General features: G+C 40.2%; 1 protein-coding gene and 1 long non-coding RNA gene across 19 annotated transcripts in view; one reads left to right on the top strand and one right to left on the bottom strand.

Annotated features, from left to right (window-relative positions):
• LOC128415776 (uncharacterized) overlaps window positions 1-21,843 on the top strand; it is a 123,912-nt gene that overhangs the window by 90,354 nt on the left and 11,715 nt on the right. Inside the window, exon 4 of one of the 2 annotated variants that reach the window (XR_008331062.1) lies at window positions 3,374-3,630. The exons of the other annotated variant lie outside the window; for it this stretch is intronic. This is a non-coding gene — a long non-coding RNA (uncharacterized LOC128415776). Of the gene's footprint in view, window positions 1-3,373; window positions 3,631-21,843 lie in introns of those variants that run through there. 2 annotated transcript variants of the gene reach the window in all.
• Window positions 1-21,843, bottom strand: part of SOX6 (SRY-box transcription factor 6) — a 448,703-nt gene that overhangs the window by 49,854 nt on the left and 377,006 nt on the right. For all 17 annotated transcript variants that reach the window (XM_053392405.1, XM_053392369.1, XM_053392397.1 and 14 more), the window contains 3 exons: window positions 19,635-19,784; window positions 14,443-14,623; window positions 8,409-8,593 (listed from right to left, as the gene is read on the bottom strand). In XM_053392405.1, coding sequence (XP_053248380.1) covers window positions 8,409-8,593; window positions 14,443-14,623; window positions 19,635-19,784 — 516 coding nt within the window. The remainder of the gene's footprint in view (window positions 1-8,408; window positions 8,594-14,442; window positions 14,624-19,634; window positions 19,785-21,843) is intronic.

Genomic DNA, 21,843 nt, shown 5'->3' on the forward strand with positions numbered 1-21,843 from the left:
TCCTCCACACCTCTGAGCATATAGTCACAAATCCTGAACTACTGCCACACTTGCCATCACCTCTAAATTATAGACCTATTCCAGTTAGATTACTTTCATCAAGATTATTGCACTCACTGAACTGCGTCCCCCCCCCCCGCTTTAAATAGAACACGTTGTGTCTTTGTTCATCTGGTTTTAATATGGTTTTAACCAATTGCAAAGTTATTTATAAAGTTTGCAGCTCCCCAGTAGTTAGACTTATGAAGCATTCAGTTTTAAGCATATCCAGTTGTGTGGTAACCCAACCACTGCTTTCATGTGGTTCCCATAGTTTTATTTATGCACAAAAGCATGATCCATAGCGGTAGCCAAACACTTTGGGATTAACCCTTTGTTTCAAATAAGAGAAGTGTATCATTTTCTATAGTTCAGCCAAAACTTCACGCAGACTAATTCTCACAAAAGGGTAACACATTAATTCTGCTGAAATTAATCTAGTTCTACTGGTCTTGAGAGTGAAAGGTTTGAGCCAACTGAAATAGCCCCTTAGCAAGTGAAAGGAAAGAGAAAAGGGGAGTTTTTGACATGCTGCATTGTAAGCTAAACAGAGGCTGCCAATCTGAAGCCTAAACTATAAGTAAGCACTTTCAAAGATTTTATATTGGTAAATAAATTTAGAAGCAGCAAAGGTTTGATGAAACATTATTTCATAGTATAAGCTGTTCACCTTATGGACACAATGGCCTCCCATCCTTCCTAAGCTGTTCCTTTCCTTTCATTATCAGCACATATTATAGGACTGTTTCACTTGGTTGCATCTGGGCCACTGCCAATGTCAGGATACTAGGATTTAATAGGCTGATGATGAATTATGTGGGACAAACCTTATATTGGACAAACTTTATATTATTACCATGCATTAGGATCTGGAAATGTATTACTTTAGAGGAGACCTTTCCATTTAATACCATCCTGACAAGGCATGGGTAATTACTGACTTCTGCAGCTGTTATTTTAATAGTAATTTCTAACACCCATACCCTAGATTAGTGATGGCCAAGCTTGGCCCTCCAGCTGTTTTGGGACTACAATTCCCATCATCCCTGACCACTGGTCCTGTTAGCTAGGAATGATGGGAGTTGTAGGCCAAAACATCTGGAGGGCCAAGTTTGGCCATCACTGCCCTAGATACTCCAAAGTGTTTTCAGCAATTTCCCAGGCAGTTTCAAATATATGCAGTTTACAGGTACTAACACGGCTTCACTTTGGCAGTAAAACTACATAATAGACAGAATCCCATGCCCAGGGGCCAAATATGGCCCGGCAGACATCTCTGTCTAACTGTTCTTAGGTCTCACCCCTTCTCTAGGCCACACCAGCCATGCTATCCAACCGCCAAGTGCTTTTATCTAGCTAGAATGTGTTTTTGAATTCTGTTAATGCCTCTTGCTTTCCTGTATAGAGATGTGTGTATCCCAGTCTTCTTTCTTAGTGTCCTACTCCCCCAAAAACTCACCCTTATGAAGGAGAAACTGGCAGCGTGAAGACTCACTGGAGACAGAAAAGGCTTTGAAGGCTTCATCCTTAAGGTCTGGATGTTCCTGCACATGTTATTGAACATTATTTCCTGCCAGTGTGCATGGGATTTAAATCTGCTGTGGCTCCCAATTCAATAAATTAGGTTGAGAGGCAGGTGGAATTGCATCAGCTATATACTACAGCAGGAAAGGATGCACCCATCAGGCCTTAATGATGCAATCGAAAAGGCCCCTCCTATCTCAAGTGAGCTCTCCCTACAGCCATTTCCTAACTTTTCAAGAATAGCTTTGCTTGAGAAGGATGGTGAAGTGGCAAGAAGAGCTGGTTCAAAGAGTTGAGAACCTACTCCAAGTTAGGCCTGAGATATGAAATAGGTGTGGACCTAGTTTGCAATGAAACCCAGTTTTAAAACGGGGTTCATATTCTAAGCCTCTGAGTTCTGAAATTCACACCCATAAATTAAGTTTCAGTTAAATCAAACAGGCTTACTTCTGATTAAAAAATCGTTAGGACTTCTCTCTCTCTCTCTCTCTCTCTCTCTCTCTCTCTCTCTCTCTCTCTCAAAAATCAGGAATGCTTAACTGATTGCCCCATTCCATTGTTAATAATAGTTACATCAGCAGTTAAGCTGACTGGCAATACAGATGCTCCAAATAATCTGTGCAGTCTGAAACCTGAGATGGAAGTAGGAGCTGATGCATGCTTATAACTAAAAATATTGATTTGCAGATTCATATATTCTACCTTCACTAAGAGTGATATTGTAAAGTGTTTGCAAAAGCAACCTCTCTGTGTTTCAGAACTTAACCAGATGTTACAGACAGAGCTCCTGTTGCTCCTGGTCTCCTTCCTTTCTCGTAATGTCTCTATGAATACAATGAGCGATATTAAGTCACCGCACTGTGTGTTGTCCTGTGCCTCACTTCACACCATTTGCTGTCAGCTGCAGGGATGAAACAACAAACAACGGGGCTGCATCACATCATACTTTCCGGCCCCCTCTTCACAAAAGTTGCCTGAAACCAATTCTGAGTAGTTCCCACCTCCCCTGTCAGCCATAACCCACCCCATTCAGAAAGGCTCCTGAACGATCATGAAAGGCATATTGGTGGGGTGCAGGAGCGGGGAAGCAAGTGAGAAAATTATTCTCCACAGCCCCCTTATGTGTGTACTTCAAAGAATCCAAGCAACAGGGAGGAATTCACTGCCGCACCCTTCCAATTATTTCATAAGTGCAAGCATTTCTGTTTGCCAATTCCACGCTCTTCCCCACCTCACTGTCCTGGGGATTCTCCTGACCCTCCAGAGAGGATTTGGGTGTAATATTCCATTTTAAGGCTGGGAAATTCGATGATTTGGTTAGAAAACGTCAAGAGGTAGGACCTGAACTCATATGAGGAACCTCAGCATTCCATAAATGAGCAAGCTGAATGTTCTCTGCTTAATGAGAAGAAGAAATTGTTTTATTAAATAACTACCTACAGCAGTCCTCTGCTTCCAGCCTTGCCTCCTAGCTGGGCCTAGCAAAAATTGCTTGCAGGACCGTTGGTTATCTATCTATGACCCACACACAACAGGAAAGGAGAAAGAGAGAGAGACTGAGTGGCAGCACCTCTGTGCTTCTTATAATATCAAGTTAAGTTGTCAGTTACAGAACTATCTTTACCACTTTTAATGCCACCCCAAGGAAAAATTATACAATGTACATGCGCTTTTTGTTGCTGCAATGGCAATCTGCATTTAGCCTAGGTGCAGAGAGGGAGTGGGAATTGCTTAGGCGTTTATTTGCCCAGTTCTGTGCTATTTGCTGTCTGTTTGAAGCATGTTTTAGCAACACTTTGTTTATATGCAGGAATCTTTGGAAATGCTCAGAAGGAAGACTAAGACGCCTCTAAAGACTCAGGGTGGATGACAATGGAATAATGATGCTAACATCACTATGCCATGTTCTTCCCTTGTATTTACAATAACTGCTGTGTTTTCCTGTGATTAATTCTGCCTCAAGGAAGAAAACAAGTGCTGCTTGCTGCTAGTGTCAGAAAAGCAGCATTATTGTATGCAAAGTTACATCAAGCCCGGAATAAAGGAATGTGCATGACAAAAAATTCACACATACTTCAACCAGCTCTTTTCCTTACAAGAAAAGATCACACTGGAGATTAGCAATATTTATACCACTTCAAGTATGCCTGGTGTGGAGTCTGAGTAAGATTTGGGGGGGTAGGGGACCCCATCTGGCTGTGGCTTCCTATTTCTCAGGGCTGGGATAGCCCGGTACCTGTCAAGGGCCCTGCCCCACAAGAGGTTCGTTGGCAACCACCAAAGCCCCTGTCCTTCGCTGCTGCTTCTCCAAAGGAAAGAGGGAGGGAAGGCACCGCAGGTGATTCCACCTTCCCTCTTCCTCTAGGTGTCAGCAGGGACTGGATGGACCTAAGTCTCCATACAGTGGGCGAGACTGAGGCAAGGAAAGCAGTAGTGATGGTGGAGAGGAATGGAGTGCGCTAAAAGGGATGGTGGACTGAGGATGGGGTTCCACCAAAGACATCATGACCAAGGGTCTGCTAATAATGCTGACGGACGAGCAATCTTTTGTACATCAGAAACATGGGTGTGTGACTTCAACCTGTCTCCTTCCCCGTGTGGCTGGTCTAGCTGTTATTGCTGTTGCAATGCTCCTAATCATGTGTTTCAGAGGGAGGGAGGTTGTGTGTCAGTGGGTGAGGGATGAGGAGATTGGATGTGGTGGCTAGAGAATGAAGTGCCTGGGTGGGTGAATGAGAGTGTGTATGTAACTGTGTCACCAGACAACTTCAGAAACAAAACACTCAACCTTGACCACTTCTCTATTTTTAATGCATGACCACCTAGATCTGGTCCCTGTAGAAGCCTGCCATGCAGCAAAGAAACACGCTGAGATCCTGCTAGGGGAAAGTAGCTGGTGGGGTGGTGGAAGCTGCATGGAGAACGTGGTAGGCAGGAAAGGGTTAAGCACCCTTCTCATACCTTCTGTTTCTTCACTGCAAATTCTGCCTTCCCCTTGCCACCTTGTTCAACACCCACCCAGGTTCCCAGACCAGAGTCCACCACTAAGCAGGACACTAGGCCTTAAGACTGCTCTTATTTCTTCAGGATTATGTATTTATATAAAGGATAACTTTCATGAAAGCATCTGAAATTAGGCTATTTCTAGCAGTGCTATCACCACAATATTTTTAAATGGAACCACAAATGTAAACCTGTTTGCTGAAAGTCTCCATGACTACAATATCTCTTTTAAAAGACACTGCTAAAGTCACAGGGCTCACCTTTCCATAAGATGCTCCATTCTGCATTTCTACATGATCAAGTTCTAATTGCATCAGATACATTCGGCACAGCACTTCAGCGTGTGTGAGCGGTATTGTAATCATTTAGCTATTCAAAAGAAAATTTAATTCGTGATCAGGCCGCCAAAAACAGCAGTGTGGCCCATTGTTCTATATGGGGGGGAGCGAAACTGATTTAGAAATATTATATATATATTCCAAGCAAACATGGCAATTAAATGCATATGAAGAAACCAAACCTTTTCTCTCAAAACTGTGTTTGCATACAAAAGAGAGCAAGAAACTCCCATGCCATGATATAAAAGCAAACTTAAGACAAAGCCTCACACACTGCAGCTGAACAATGCGCTTTGGTTCTCATGGCTCAATATTATTAATCCTATGCCTAATTTAAATACTGTCATACAGCCACATATATTTGAATTAACCATGTGACTCAAACAGATTGCAAGTGTCCAGCATGCTTTTCATTTCTAATAAAAGGGGGCAGTATTACACCAGTGATGTTTCAAACTGCCCAAATATTTGTTAAGAGAGCTGATGAAGAATCAAAAGAATTTGAGTGTTTTACAGAATTGTAATTGTTATTTCTTGGACATGGGTTTATTGTTGGAACAAATATTTTGCTTACAGCATTATCCCTGAAATATAGCTTGAAATTCTGGTGTTTAAAACTGAAGCTAGAAATTGAAAAGCATCTAGAGCAAAAAATATGAAGACATACCATTTAGAAAAGGCTATTAAAACTAAGAAAAAAGCAAAGAATGCATTGCCAGAGAGGACAGAAAGGAGAATGATATATATTTTATATATATATATATATATATATATATATATATATATATATCGCACTTTGGATTATGGTAATGTTCTCTACATGGGGCTGCCTTTAAGAGAGTCCAGAAGCTTCCATTCATTCAAATGTTTGCAAGTCTAACTATATATCTCCAATCTCATGGTAGCTCCATTAGCTTCCGATTTGCTCTGGGATCTCAAAGTGCTTATTCTAGCCTTTAAGGCTCTATACAGCGTGACATTTTGTGGCAGTTTCCCCACACAATCAAAATCACATCACCTAATTGTCAACTTTTACGTTTTTAAAAATATACCTTTACTTTTGTATAAATCTTCATAAAACTAAGATGCTTTTAAAATTAATATAATTAATGCAAAGAAAAATGGATTAAATGTGACAATTCAAAGGCAATTTACAGACTTCAAAATTATGTGGCTGAGCTTGGGAGAATATTCCTTTGCACAACAGTTTCAAGTTTATTTGAACTAAAAAAAATCCTGCAAATGGTCAGTCGAACTTCGCCACCAATTGAATTCTGCTTGTCAGGCAAACAGATGGTGGTTTTTGTTTGTTTGTTTTTTAAAATGATTTATCATTAGCTGGTATTTGAAGAAGCAAACCTAATGATTTAGATGTGCATCTTCAGAAACCCCTTTTGAAAAGAAGTACTGAAAATTCGTCTAGGCAAAAGACAACTATTTCAAAGATGTATTACTTGATTTTTGATGCACTGGTATACAGCACATTTTACATAGAAGTTTGTAGCCAGATTATCACTATTCATGTAGTGTGTGGATCAGTCTGCCCATGATTTAGCAGCTTGTCCTGTGAAATTCTGTTAATATAAGCACTGTTTTTCATAATACTATAGGTGTCTATATAATTCTAGAGGCCAGTGGAATTAGCTCACAGTTTTCAGTGCTTTTCACAAACATAGGTTTATAAACAAGCCCTAAAAGCTCCCCATTCTGATTTGGGGTCAGTTTGGAATCTGAAATCTGGACTTCCAGAGATCCTGTTGACCTTCGTCACACATCAAACCTTCAGTTCTTTTATGTTACAAAGAATTCTTTCACAGCGATAATCTGTATTAAATGAGTTTTAAAATGCTATCATTTAAACTAAAGCTTGTGCAAATAAATATTTATTAGGTTATGAATTTGTTTTGCAAACCACTGTTAATCCTCTAGGGGCAAGGGGCTAAGCAAATCCCTTTTACAGACACAGACCCTTTTCCCCTTGTTGTTCTGAGAAATGTAATAAGGCAACATATAAAATGCAAATGAAAAGGCATCTTGTCTTTGAGAGTTCTATTTGCAGGGTTATTTTCCCTTTGTGCATGCAACTATAGGCAATGAACCTCAGAACCCTATTCTCCTCTCGAGGAAACAGTTTGAAGGCAGCTGCCAGTGTCACAAACTCTTGGCGGCTGATGAATATTGTTTGGATATTGTTTGGATTAAGAGGAAACATCAATACAACTAAAATTTAAAAATCTATAAGCTTTTGTTGTGATGAGGCTGGAACAGATCACTGCAAGAAAGCAATGGCTGCAAACTATGGGCATGCTGATCTGAAGTTATTTCTTATAAGGCTGAAGTCATCAAGGTGCTCTGCAGACAGGTTTTTTTTTCCATCTTTGTTTTCATACCAAATGACTGCAGTACATACTTATCTCACTTTAACTTCTCAAAAACCCTTTGAGAGAGGATAAAGTAGAGTAAATTGTCCCGTAATCATCACACTTGTACCAAGCCACAAACCAAACAACCTATCAACAGCACCATATTAGTTACGATTCCGATGTAACTTTCCCAGAACACGTTTTTAAAAATCAGTACTGGAAACAGATTACTCATTAAAAGGCCATGACCATTTAGACTCTAAAATTCACAGAAAGACAGACGTCAGACTGAAGGTTGTGCTAATGGTTGCCTCCCCTTTTGTCCTAATTCACCATGAGAAAATGGGCACAGCTTAATGGTAAAGCACCTCCTTTGCATGCAAAAGGTCCCTGCTTCAATCTACAGCATTTGCAGGTAGGCCTGGGAATATGCCCTGTCTGAAGAGCTCTTACCAGTCACTGCACACAATGCTGAGCTTATGGATTTCATGCAAGGCAGCTTTGGACAGCAGTTTGAAAAATATAGCCCAGTTCATATGCAATGATTCTGGCTGAGGGTTGCTAAATTGGGAACAAGCATCATGTCCATGTGCTCACCCTCCTCTGCTTCTGTTATGGCTACTTAAGACCAGATATTTCCCTTTTAGGTAGGCTAATGCATTTGGAGCTCTTTAATACAGAAAAATAAGAAGTGGTGACATAACAGAAGCTTATAAAAATTATGCATGACATGGAGAAAAGTGCATAGAATTTCCATAGGCATTAGTTGGGCACTGTGGAAAAAAGGATGCTGGACTAGATTAACTTTTTGCTGCTCCACCAAGGCTCTTATGTCCACTCATTTCATCAGACATGACTCCCCCAGCCCAAATGCTAGTATAAATGCCCTATAATGATGATGATGATGATGATGATGATGATTTTATGTTTGGGAGTCTAAATTTCCTTCTTCCTGTAAGAGGAGGAAGTTTTGTCTTCTTTTAAATAGAACTATATGACATAGTGAATAACTATTTTGTCAGTATCAAAGATGATTAAAACTAGAAATGCAGAAGCTGCAACGTGGGGTTCAGAGACCACTGGCTGGATAGAATTGCAAATAAAAATGAGCAGAAGAAATGACAGGAGAAGAATACAGTACCTTTTCAGTCCTACAGTTGTTTAGACCCATGTTATTCATGGCAGGAAGTTTTCCATCAAGGCCATGATGATGTTGCTGCTGCTCCCGCTGAATCTGTTCTCTCATCTTTCGAGCCTCCTGAATGGCTTTCATGACTGTATCCTGGTCCCCAAACAGGGCAGGTGAGTTAAGACTGGAAAGGATGTCTGGAAACAACAAAGAAAATCTTTATTTAAGGATATTTTTGAAAGCAGTCCATTAAAAAAACTTCCTCTTTGTTTGCATGAAAGACTGAACACACCCAACTAATTGTTGCAGACCACCTACTTATTCTAGGTGATGCAAACTTAAAAATATTCTTCTGTTTTCATCTGTGAAGACTGTGAAGAGCACCTACTGAAGCTCCATGTGAGCTTCCCAAATCTGCTCTGGTGGGTTTGGGGATCCTCCAGGGCAAATTTTAAAGAGGTGGAGGACTGCAGGTGATGGAACACTCCCACAAAGTTGGGTATCACCCTGTCTACTGTTAATTAAATACATGCACCAATAATTAAGACATGGGCATAAATCCAGATTTGTTTTCTGCCCAGATGAATGTCTACTTAGCTACAACTAGTCCTCTTAGAGCTGTCAGTATAGCACAGCCAATACTAGATGACTTACTGAAACTATTTCATAACCTAGAATGGCCTGCCATAAATTCTTACAATGCATTTATTAAGATGAACACATGTATTTTTTTGTTTTTATATCTATTTTATGAATATATACTTACATCATGACATTATGTTTGCATAATGCTACAACTGTCTATATTTATTTTTAATAGCCCTCCATGAATTCATGTGGGTAGGACAAATAATGGAGTGTCCCCTCTTTTATTTTCTCCTCACAACCATCTTGCGAGCTAGCCTAAAGATCACTTTGCCTGTGGCCACTACACTCACCGCTTCAGATTTTATCATGTTGTTAAATAAAAGATTTGAGAGTCTTTTATTGAAGGAAGCAGGGAGGGGACAATTTTACCCAACAAGATAACAGTGACTTGCCATCACACAAAGCACTTAACAAAAGGACTCTGCCCAATGAAGCAGCATTTGGGTTAGGGCATGAGAAAAGCAAGCAAAATACCAGGTGTCCAGGTAAATACTATGTGAATTTTAATTAGTCTTCTGTTGTGATTGTATAATTCTGGATTCAAGGCACTCTAGTCATGGAATGGCATGTTACAGCATGTGTGTGAGTGTATGTGAGATAGCACTTAAATAAAAGTCCAGAGCTGTAAATACACTGAGACAATACATTTTGATTCAGTTCTGATTGAGAAACAAGTCAGGGTAGGAACTAAATAAACTCTCATTGCTGTTGCAGATGAATTTGAGTGTAGAAAAGAATAGATTTATGGAAGGGTTTTCTGTGTTTATACCAAAGGACAAAAATCATTCAGTGTTTGGAAACTTGAAGTCACTGTGCTCTTGCCCAGCTTAGGCTCACGGAGGAGGGTAGGGGCAACCAACGCCTGTTTCTGTAGACTGCCCATTTGGCAAGGACAATGCCTGAATTACTGCAATGTGCTCTATGGAGAGCTGCTTGTGAAATGTGCTTGGAAAAACTGGCACAGAATGGGGACTTCCGGGTTGGCGCCATCGTCTAATGGCGGATTCCCTCCGAGCTCCGGAGGGAATCTGCTCAACAGGGGTCGGGTTCTGCCGCGGCGGCGACGTGGGGACCCTTAGAAACCACAGGCGCTGAAGCCTGTGGACCTGGTGACTCGGTGGGCACCATTTGCGCGCCCCCCCGACCCGCAAAGAAGCCTTTTTAAAGGCTTCGGAACGGGGGACGGAGGGAGGTGTGGTGCTGAGAGTTCGACTGCTTCCCCTGCTGAGTGAAGCCGCATGCCATGGACGGAGAGCGTTAACTTCTTCTTTTGAACTTTTGGATCAAAAGTAACGACCCGTGAGTAACACGGTAATTGGACTTAAAAGGGAAAATTATTTCTGGGAATTCGGCAAGATCGGGTAAGGTGCTAAAAAGGAAGTCAACCTGCCCGCCTTGTAAACACCGTAAAGCAAGGATTTTATTACTAAGGTTGTGTGAATGTCTTTCTTTTTTGTGGAAAAGTGCAATTAACTTTATATTGGGCCAATTTAAGTGACTGTGCTGGAGGATAAGAGAACGGAATTCACCCCTCCCCCAAAACCCGGGAGCGATCGGGGAGAGAGCCTGTGGAAGAGGTTTATAGATTTTGACAGCTGTCAAATTAGCTGTCAAAGTTGGGGGGGGGGGGAAGGAGAACTGTGTCTTTGCTGTCTTTGCTGGTTACATCTGATACAATTTGGTAACAAATGGTTAAAAACAAAGAAGAAAAGGTTAATTTGTCATTAAGTAACTAGAATCCCTCTAGAGGGGGTTCAGGACATTACAAAAATGGCTGTAAGTGGAAAAATACTGGCTGAACTGGAAAAGACCTTTCGTCTTTTGGGAAATCTACAGAAGCAGACAAATGTTTTGACTATGAGTGTAATAACAATGAAGGGAACAGTAAACAAAATTGCTGAACCTGGAAAGGATATGATTCAAGCTACTGCAGATGAACAGGGAAGTGTTGTTGCTGATACAAAAATCCTTATAGCCAAACAGGAGAAAGAGTCTGAGTCATTTGAGATGTCATTTAAAGAATATGAGAAAGAAGGAGGCGCTGGGATGTTGCAGATGGCTAAAGAGAGCCAGAGGCCTGTTAAGTTGGAAACAATTGAAAATAAGAACATGACAATGAAAGTTTGGCTGGAAGTGAAGAATGGAATTTGGAGAGATCTCCTCTTATGGGGATCTGAAGACATATGGAATATAAATATGGACAGTACAGAGTTTGGAGCCTTTGGGACATTTGAACTTATGAGAAGCAAGAAACAAGATTTTGGCTCCATTGTTAAATATGGAGGTCTGGCTGGAAGAAATATGGATTTTACTGGAACAGAGCCTCATCGAGATTCGGAATTTAAAATAAAGGACTATCAAGAAAACCGGCAGAGAGAAATTGAGAGAGGGTTAAGTGCCTCGGATGTGAGATCGCCAGGCTGATTTTGGATGGACTGATGGACTTTGGTTGGGGATCGAAACCGGGAAAGGGGGTGGGAGGGCTTCGGGAATTTAAAGGGTGTAAAAATATGACTCTGTTTTAATTAAGTTGGCTTTTGCCACTAACATAAAAATGGGGAATTTGGGGAGAGATTTGGGGCCGACCTTAGCAAAAGATTATCAAAAATAAGTGTTTCGTGTATAAAGATTGGGATTTTTAAGTTTAAATAGGTTAATTAAATTGATGGAGGAATTTAGGGAAAGTATGTTAAGAATAGGTTTTGAAATATAAAGATAGAGGTTTAGAAGTTAAAATTTGTTTAAGATAATTGAATTAGAGGAAATAAGGTAAAGTGGGGAGGATAAAAATTGCTGAGCTAAAAATTGGAATTGGAATACAAGAAGGGCAGGTGTGGGGAAGTCAAGGAAATTGGGTATGGAATGTAATTACAGTAAACTTTTTAAACTGCTGTTTTTCTTTCTCTCTTCTTTTCTCTTTTTTTCTTTTCTGTTTTCCTTTGTATTCTTTTTTGAAAATTTTAATAAACATAACTAAAAAAAAAAAAGGAAAAACTGGCACAGAATGACTTGGCTAGGCTATTTGCAGGGGTCATATTCAGGGACTTCCTTTCTAAAATACAAACATTGGTTTCCAATTTGTTTCCAAGTCCATTTCTAAATGCTGGTCATGTCCTTTAAAGCACATTATGTTTCAGGACTAGGATATTTGTAGGACTACCTTCTCTCACATGAACTTACCTGCCTTCTGCCCCCCCCCCCATATGCCTATTTGGGACCAGGAGTGGGACTTTTCAGTGGCTGTGCCGACTCTGGAACTCCCTCCTGAGAGGGGTCTCATTACAACCCTCTCTTACATAGATGACTGCTCATGTTCCAAATGATCCTGCAATGTTGGAGAACCCCATACGAAATGATACGAGTATTTTCAGGTTCATAAACTTGTTTCCATATTTATCCAGTGTTTAATAGTTCCAGGTCATTACCCATAAAAGTATCCTGTTTCTTTAAAAACTCTTATCTGCTTCTTAACCTGGTTCCTATTGTGCATTCACATCTACTAGCAGAACTTTCCCTGGTTAGCAACAAAGGAGCAATAGTTTCTGACTCCCAACAACAGCAGATGAAACTGAAAGTAATATATATATATTTCTCTGCTGTGGTTGGCTTTGTACTAATCACTTATCAGTCTCAGTGTTCCTGTTCTGTGAAATATGAATATTAATTGCCTTCCTTTGGCCATGTCCGCTAGACAGTTTTAGAGTTGTGTTTCAAATCCCCAACATGAATGCAGATTTGTACTTGGATATATCATGTCTGGCCTGTGTCTGGCTTATGGGACATAGTAAGCCATTCACTCTGCCATCTAAGACTAGCACCTGGCTCTCATTGATGGACCTAGACAAAAACACAATGCAAATCCCACAAGACAGAAGTCTGCCCACCCCTGATTTACAGTTGGTTCCAGATTTTTTTTTTGGGGGGGGGGTTTCCAGCCCAGTCCACTGTCCAGAGGGAAACTGTGGCAGTTGCTACTCCTGTTCCTTCCTCCTGCCACTGCTTTCTCATTTGCAGAGGGCAGATGAACAGTCAGCAATAGCAAGAAGCAGAGGGGTGAAGTTGGCTCCAGGGATCAACAGTTGGCTTCCTCTAAAGTGTGAGCCTTGTTAGAGTCCCAACAATGATGACTCCTGATGCCAGCCATGACCCAACAAAAGAGAGAGGGTAGGGAAGGAGAAAACGGCAAAAGAAGCATCATTTCTGAAACTCTGGAGCTCTTTAAAGAGATAGAAAGGCTCTGCAGGTTAAGACTACCTCTGTTGGCTACTGCATACAGGAAAACTGAGAATAGGGATTGTGTGTGTGTGTGTGTGTGTGTGTGTGTGTGTGTGTGTGTGTAATGATGATGATAAAAATAAGGTAATGATATAGAACAAAATGCAAACAGCTGTTCTTTGCATACTGTACAGAATGCTTATATCCTCTTCTTCCATGTCCCAATAGGATGGTATAAATTCTATAATACAAACTTGCTATATCATCATCTTGAAAAATAGTGCAAGCACCTAAAAATAAAATACCTACAGAAAGTAATTTTTCTGTCTTCCTGAAACCATAAATGTGTTTTCTTTTGCACTATAGAAACCCTACTTTTAGGTCACTCCTGTAGAGACATCAAAATCTAGTACTGGAGGAAACTGTCCCTGCATGAGGAAAAGTACTGTGCTGTGTGGGTTTTGGGGTGTCCTGTCCTTGTGTGAACTGTACCACCAATCACATTTCCACCACAACAGATTTTCAGAAACAAGCAGGAGCTGTTCATAAGGATGTGCGCTTGCACATGAGGGATGTGCTAAATCAATAAAAAGTGTTGTTGTTGTTGTTTTTTTAGTGAAGCTTTAGAAATCAATGGCCTCAAAGGACAGTAATTTGTTTCTTTCCCAAATCAGGAGTGGGAAGAAGCTAGAAACACTGGTTGATGCTGCTGGAGTACAAAGCTCAGGGTTGGGGAACATGTGGGCTTCCAGTTACTCCTTGATTACAACTCCCATTATCCCTGACCACTGTCAATGATAGTTGGGGGCTAATGGCCACTGGCATCCAATAACACCTGGATCTAGCATCTGCTGACTTCATACTGCAAAGCATATTGGGCTAGATAGACATTGGTCCATTCCAGCATGGCATTCTAAGTTCTAAAGCAAAGCTGCATACCCAGGCTCAGCTAACATAGATAATTTTAAGAAGGATAATCTTGTTCACCTGTGGCAGGAAAAGCAAAAAGAAAAAGAAAAAGTCTTGTGGGCACTTTAAACACTAACAAATTTATCACAGCATAAGTTATTATGGAGTTGCATCTCATAAATGCTAATATAGTGTGAGCATGCACTCAAGTAGTTAACTATGTAGACCACACATTCCTACGCTAAATCCCCAGCATTTCTCCCCTTCTGAGTACCTAGAGAAGATCCTCTTCCCAGAGTTCCACCAAGAGGGCTGGGGATTCCACTTTTATTGGCTGCATTCACGGGGCTGGTTTTACTAGTAGGGAAGAGGTTCTGTGTTGGTGACGTCGGGGATTTGACAGGTTCCGCTGTCTTAGGTCTGGCTGAAAGATTCAGTGGCTGTGCGGCATCATCCTAAAAGAGTTTAATGTAAATAATTATTAGAAAAAGACAAATGAAACACATTATCACTTTGGAAGCCACAGCTATTTTACACCTCCTAGACAATGCTGCATTTCCTTGCAATAATAACAAAAGAAGCTAATTATCTACACTCCTTGAAGATTCAATGAAAGGAAAACCTCATTAATTTCTCTGTGCTATGCCTCTATTTACATTAACTATGGAGCTGGATCATTCTTTTTGGCAAATTAAAATTTGAATTAGCTCGCATTACTGCCTAATTTCCTAATGTGTTTTCTGAGATCTAAATTAACCCAGGGCATTTACAAAGAATTATTTAAGAAAAATTCTAGCGGCTCAGTTGTGTTGCTTTACTGGGCCTATTTGAAAAGTTATTGGAACTACAAAACAGACTGTATATATGTGTGTGAATGGTGGGGTTATGGGTAAAATTAAATAGGAAAATATACTTAATACCTTAAACATTTATATTTGTTTACCCCTAGATATCCTTGACTTTGCTTTTTTTGTACAAGACTTTTTGGTCACAATATCTTTGTGAAACATTTCTGCATCCCCCCCTAAAAATCTGGAGAGAGGGGAGAGAGAGGTTGTAACAGCAGTATATTTCCCAGCATAACCCTAACATGATGAAATTCTCACACTCTGATCCTACAGCATTAGCAGGCACTAGAATTCACGAAGCTAAAGCAAGCACCCTGTTACTACTATTGGATGGAATTTGATTGTTATTTAAATTAAAATAGGATCTAAGCAACATAGCTGTATCTTGCTTGCCATCTGAACACATCTAGTATTACTGGTACTTGACTGTGATTTTTTTCACCGGGCCTCAAGAGCTCAGGCCAGGGCCTTTTGAATGCAGTACTCTGAGCCACCAGAGATAGAACCTTCAAAAATCATGCATGACACTGCTGTACGATGCAAAGGCTAAAAAAAAAAAAAAAAAAAGGCAATAGCAATTACTGCCACGATAGCACTGCTGAAGCATTTGCCCCACTGTAGGGCAAATGGATTTTAATGCCAGAATCTATGTGGTATGTCTTACAGCAATAAAGTGCAAGATCAAGTTATTAGCTATTATGTGGATCAGATTGGAAAGTTTTAAGGAATTCTGTTACAATCTGCAGTATTGTCTATAGCTAGACAACATGATGAATGAAAAAGAAGATATACTGTATTGTGATCTTAGAATTCAACAGGCTATGCAGAGCAAGGCTTATCAATATGTTTACAGTTTTCATTAAACCTCCCATTCTTATCTTGTGCATCATACAGCTTGACATAGTTGAAGTGGAACTAGATACAGTCGTGCCTTGTTTTTCGAACAGCATAGTTCTTGAATGTTTTGGCTCCCGAACGCCACAAACCCAGAAGTGAGTGTTCCAGTTTGCGAACTATTTTTGGAAGCCGAATGTCCGACGGACCTTCCATGGCTTCCAATTGGCTGCAGGAGCTTTCTGCAGCCAATCAGAAGTTGTGCTTTGGTTTCCGAATGTTTTGGAAGTCAAACGGACTTCCGGAAAGGATTCCATTCAACTTCCAAGGTACGACTGTATTATATTATTGTTCAATATTACAAAGGTCAGACTATACTTTGGGGATGTGTTTTACAGCACTTTTAAAAAAGCACTAATGTGTCAGTCTCTAATTTATGGCATGCATGTAAATCTAGACAAGGGAAATATAAATTTGGTACTGATATAAGCAGATCCATAGTCATATAATTATAACTATCAGGTATTCACTCGCTTTGTGGTGTCTTTTGTACAAGTGAAATGAGGGGAGATGGGGCTGGAGGAACTCGCATAGCAAAAATCTGTGCACATCTACTCTTATGAAACATCTAACTTCTGGAAAAAGAAAAATCTAAGAAACTTGTTCTTTTGATCTAGCACTCCCCTTTACAATACAACCTCACCCTGTTCATTGGAGAGTTTGTACCCTGTGTTGAACTTGTTAGCAATCAGCCAGGCACAGCATTTTTGGAATAGCAGAATACTGATTTTCTGTAATTAAAATGAAAAGAGCCTGGTAACATGGCTCTCTCATTTAAAATATGCCCAAAGCTGAGATATGCTAGATATAAGGGTGCATCATCTATATTTTAGCAGACAGCACTGAACACTTCAAAGCTTAGAAATATATGAAAGGATACAATAATGCAGTCCATTATCTTATCATTGCCATTCTTCTTGCTGTCAAGTAGAGATTCTGCATGGTACAACTTGTCATATATAATGTATTAAATCGCCCAATGCAACAAATAAGTAACTATTTATGATACTGCACTTACTCTACAGTTTATGTTATTTCTAGGCCATTGCTATATAGGCACCCCTCTTTATTTGTAGAAGTCACATAAAATATAGCTTTTTCCTCAGTTAGTCTGAAGGAGACAGCAATATGAGAAAGCTTTGAGGACAATGACATTAAGAACCTATTAAACATATCCTTATCACTGATGTTTTGGGGGGTTGGCTGTGTTAATAATAATAATAATAATAATAATTATTATTATTATTATTATTATTATTATTATTATTATTATTATTTTAAAATTTATATCTAGCCCACCTTGCTGGGTTGCCCCAGCCACTCAGTCCTCAAAGTCCACACATACAAAGATCTCAAGCCCATCATGGATCTCATCCTTGTCCACATGGATAAGGAGGTGATGGTGGAATTAAAATCTCAGCTTCCCATGCTGAATGTGGAATTGATAATGTGATGTGAAACAGGTCTCCACCATTTCCCAGGACCCTGGCTACTGTCCTGCTGATGCACTATCACATTCACCCAGAACTGTGGGCTCCCTGCAACTGTGTTCAAGAACAGTGTGAAAGTGTTCTCATTTCCCCTTGAAGAACTAGCCTGGAAGTTGTGGTATCTGCTATCTTGTCCTGTGGAATTTGCATATGTTTCTGTTAAAAATTTACAGTGATAGGGACACAGGATGCTGCCTTATACCGAGTCAGGCCATTGGCCCATCTAATCAGTATTGGCTGTAGCTGTCCAGGGTTTCAGGTGGGGTCATTCCCAGCCTCACCAGGGATAGAGCCTGGGACGTTCTGCAGTCCAACATACTTTGCTTTTTCGAACAAAGGATAAGATCCCACTTCCATTCTATCAACAGAAGCTAGCTAACTGGACTGGCAGCTGAATCCGCTAGGGGTGGAATAATGTCCTCCACTGCACCCGAAGGAAGTTTTGGGGTGCAAGGCTGGTTGTGTGGCACACTCAGCTCTGGCCTACAACACCTTGACACTGTTTGGTCACTGTCTGCCTGCTGCCTTGCTTGTTGCCCATTTAAACAACTATAGCAATGCAATTGTAGTGGCAACAGCATGTGTCAAATCAGCAAAGGAAAGGATGAGTGCCACCTCTGGCACATTGGAAAAAGAAAATGAGGTGAGGCAAGACAGACAGACTGCAGTGGTCAAGAGCAAGCAAGCGTTGCTACTTCAGGAGAGCCGGCTCAGGAGGGTAGGAACAGCCAGGAGGTTGCCATCACCATGTCTAGCACCTACTGCCTCACTCTGCTCAATGGTAGGGGTGGCTCTATTCATATAATCCCAACATGTTCAAAATAGCAGTTTCAAATCATAGAAATGAAGGAATGAACGGAACCTGCAGATCATTCAGACAACTCATCTGCTGTGAAGCAGCATCCTCAGTGCCACTCACACACAGAGGATCCATGCAGCACAGAGCGGCTGCCTTGTTTTCTTTTGTGCTGGGAAACATGCAACACAAACAATGGGGAATTCCATTTCTGAATTAAGGCTGGTTATTAGTGTCTGAGGTTAAAGGGGGCATACTGCACTTTCAGCCAATGATATTTTATACTTTTAATTGTATAAGCATATTATTATCTCTGTTTCACTTTGTTAAAAATCTTTTTGCTATATTTCTTAAGGAAGGATGGCTGATGTGGGAAATAGGCCTAAAGCAAACAAACAAATAATTTCCAGCTGCCTACAGAAAGCTGGAAAGGAGGCAGTTTAGTCATTGCATGCTGCTGCCAAGTATCACACTGCAGCTTCCTAGTTCTCTAAGCAAGTGACAATTAAGTATGCATGAGCTTTTGACAATACATCAAAACCAAATAGAAGCACGCCAAATACCAGCAACAGTGTGCTATCAACAAGGGTCCAATCAATCTGCAGTCATGGCTTTTTTTCTCTCCCAATCAATTGGCAGTGATGGTCTTTTCCCCCCTCCAGCCATCCTCCTTTAATTTTTATTTTTATCTGGGGCTTCTTTAAATGAAATGATCCAATTTGTAAAATAAGAAGGGGAGTGGTTTTGCTTGCATTTTACATAGTTAAGGCTAGTTCTTGTTAAACCATTTGGCATGACTGCCAGTCTTTTCATGCAATACTAGTAAGATTTACGCAATCACTATCATATTACACATCACATGTTCCAGATGCCCTGCCCAAGTTATGTCAAACATAGGACTTAACAGAGCAGATACACTCCTGGCTCATACACCTCCTCAATCCCAGGGATTTTTCATGTTGCTCTCGCTTAGGAATGAGAAAGGTGAATCCACATTGGATTTTCACTCTCTCGTCTCATGCATGCTTACTTGAGAACACCAATATAAATATAAAATAAGAAACTCTGGAACTGGCGAGTGATAAATTTTAATAGTTGAAAGCAGTGTAGAATATATTTTAAAACTAGGTTATAACTTATCCTGAAACAACAGTATCTCCAGTCATATGAAGGGCTGGTGAATCTTGACACTCAAAAGAACAGCGAACTGGAAAAGAGTCACAACCAAAGGCCCTTGGCAAGACTGGGGTCTCCAGACTCGCCATATACCTTGTAAACAAGTAAATAGCAGCATGATTGTTATATGTGGCGGGCACAGTTCACAGGGTCATAAGGTCTGACCCCGGAGAGCTGAAATACCACCGGATTTGCTTGTTTGAAATTATTATATTGCATTGTATCAGTGGGAGTATTCACGAAAGGAAACTTAAAGAAATACCTTAACTTGAGTTATAGGGCTGGTCCCTCTCTTTTCATTTTTCATCCCAGTAGGTGAAAGTGCCCCTGTTGTGTTTGGCGGCTGAGGGGTGGAGGGCATCTTTGCTCCAGGCGAAACCTGCATGCTGGCCAACTGAGCGGCATAGAGTTGCTGCAAAACAAGAATAACTCTTCTCCTTAGGATTATCTGCTTCAGCACTTTATAAATGATAGCTGAAATATTATGAGGCCCTAGGGGTGTGGTAACAGAGAATCTCCCATCTTCCTGGCAGGCACTGGACAGTGTCATTCAAGAGGCAAGACTTCTAGGTTAAGGCCTAAATGGCAGCTTAATGAAGAAAGTGGTTAGCTCTCTAGAATATAAAGCACATCTAAAAAACCCCATCAAATATATTTAAAATTGGAGTGCAAGTAACTATCATGCAATATTATAGTAATCTGCAGATATTTCTTTTGTTTAACACCCTGTTGTTTTTCATTGATCTGAGACAGTCAACAGATTTTATATTTTACCTGTAAGTACAATTTACATGTCAAATATATTTTAGTGCTTATTTGAATAGAAGCGTAAATTCCTACTTGTAAAGGTGAGTATAACTCTTCCTAAAACATTATATGGTATTTTCTGAACAAAGCTTAGGTAAGTTCAATTTCTCTCTAGCAACCAACCTTAAAACCTCACCTTGAATTAGCAGTAGCAATAGTTCTACCACTATAAACAGGGAAGATCCTATTCCCTCTTTAACAAGTAAATCTGTATAAAATTTGCCTTATTAGTGGAAAAAAACCAGGTGGTTTGTATGTAATTTCCAACATGACTATCATTCAGATGGACAAATAAAAAAATTACAGTAATCAAAAGCAGACCTTTCAGCACATGTAATTAAATGAAAGCTTAATAAAGAATAATTTGCAAGAGCCAGATGTGCTTATGTCATAATTGTTGCTTTCTTTGGAGCACTTTTTCTAATATAACAAGCCTCCAAAGAAATGAAAGTTACACAATACTGCACATGCTCTATGACTCAGTGGCTAGACAAATGCATGCAGAGTCAGTACTTTAGTTTTTTAACAGAGAAAAAATAATAGTTTTCTGTTTGTTTCGCTAAGTCTATAGTACTCAACCCACTGGACTGGGGGGAAAGCCCATTCACATCCATAGGTATGACTTCCGTATATCACCTGAAGGGCAAGACCAACCTATTCCACTCCACTGCTATGTCACACAATCACTAAACAAACAGGACACAAGCTTTAAGATTCTGCTGAAATTAAATATTTCGGATGAATGCTGTGGTTTTTGCTCCTCTGTTTGAACTCTTGATTTCACAACTCTTCTTTATGTACTGAGTAATTACTTGTTCTGCTGCTGGAGCCTGGTATCTTATCAACACCCCCTTGGCTATGGTACATAAACTAACATGCTCATTCTTAGGATCATTCCTTTTAGTGGGCTATTTAACTGTGCACTAGCAGTTGGGAACTGTTGCAAAAGTTTTTGTATATGATATATGCATTTCCTGTGCAAATTTGACTTGATTATTAAAGCAGAGTGATGACAACAGAACAAAACAACTGGGGAAGAAAAGGAATCTAGGGTTTTGTTTGTTAGTTAGCAAGGTCTATCTGAACATTTGTACCCCAACTTTCTTCACATGGTTCACATTGCTGTATTTGTCCATCAATTTGTCCCATTTCAACTTGGGACTTCTTACCATCTCCCAGGAAACAGACCAGAATCCCCCCCCCCAATGGTGGGTCCAGTTTCTTCAAGTTGTACTCTGCAACAGATAGCCCATTTGGAAGACCTGACATTTTCAAGTCCAGAGACACAGTTAGGATAGACAGAGAAGAGAATGTACACTACTGAGTATTCAATTATCCCTATTCCAGCTCCAGGCAAATTCATTCAAGGATGTCAGCAAGGCAACTGGGACATTCTTAGTCCAAAGGCATTACTTTTCAGAGGTAATACATCCACAAAGTAAGAAAGTACATCAATCATCCTGAGCATAGACACTCCAATGGGTACAAGTCTAGAATAGTACTGTGTGGAGTCTCCACTTAGAAGCAGCTTACATTCCATGTGACCCAGTTTTCCTTTAACCAACATCAGGCAAACACTGAAGTGCTAAAGCATCCCATAATATCTCTGACATTTTATAACCTAACCAAAAGGGGTATCCTGCTATTGTATAAAGATGACTCAA

Source organism: Podarcis raffonei, chromosome 1 (assembly GCF_027172205.1).
Source record: "Podarcis raffonei isolate rPodRaf1 chromosome 1, rPodRaf1.pri, whole genome shotgun sequence".
Lineage (NCBI taxonomy): Eukaryota > Metazoa > Chordata > Lepidosauria > Squamata > Lacertidae > Podarcis > Podarcis raffonei.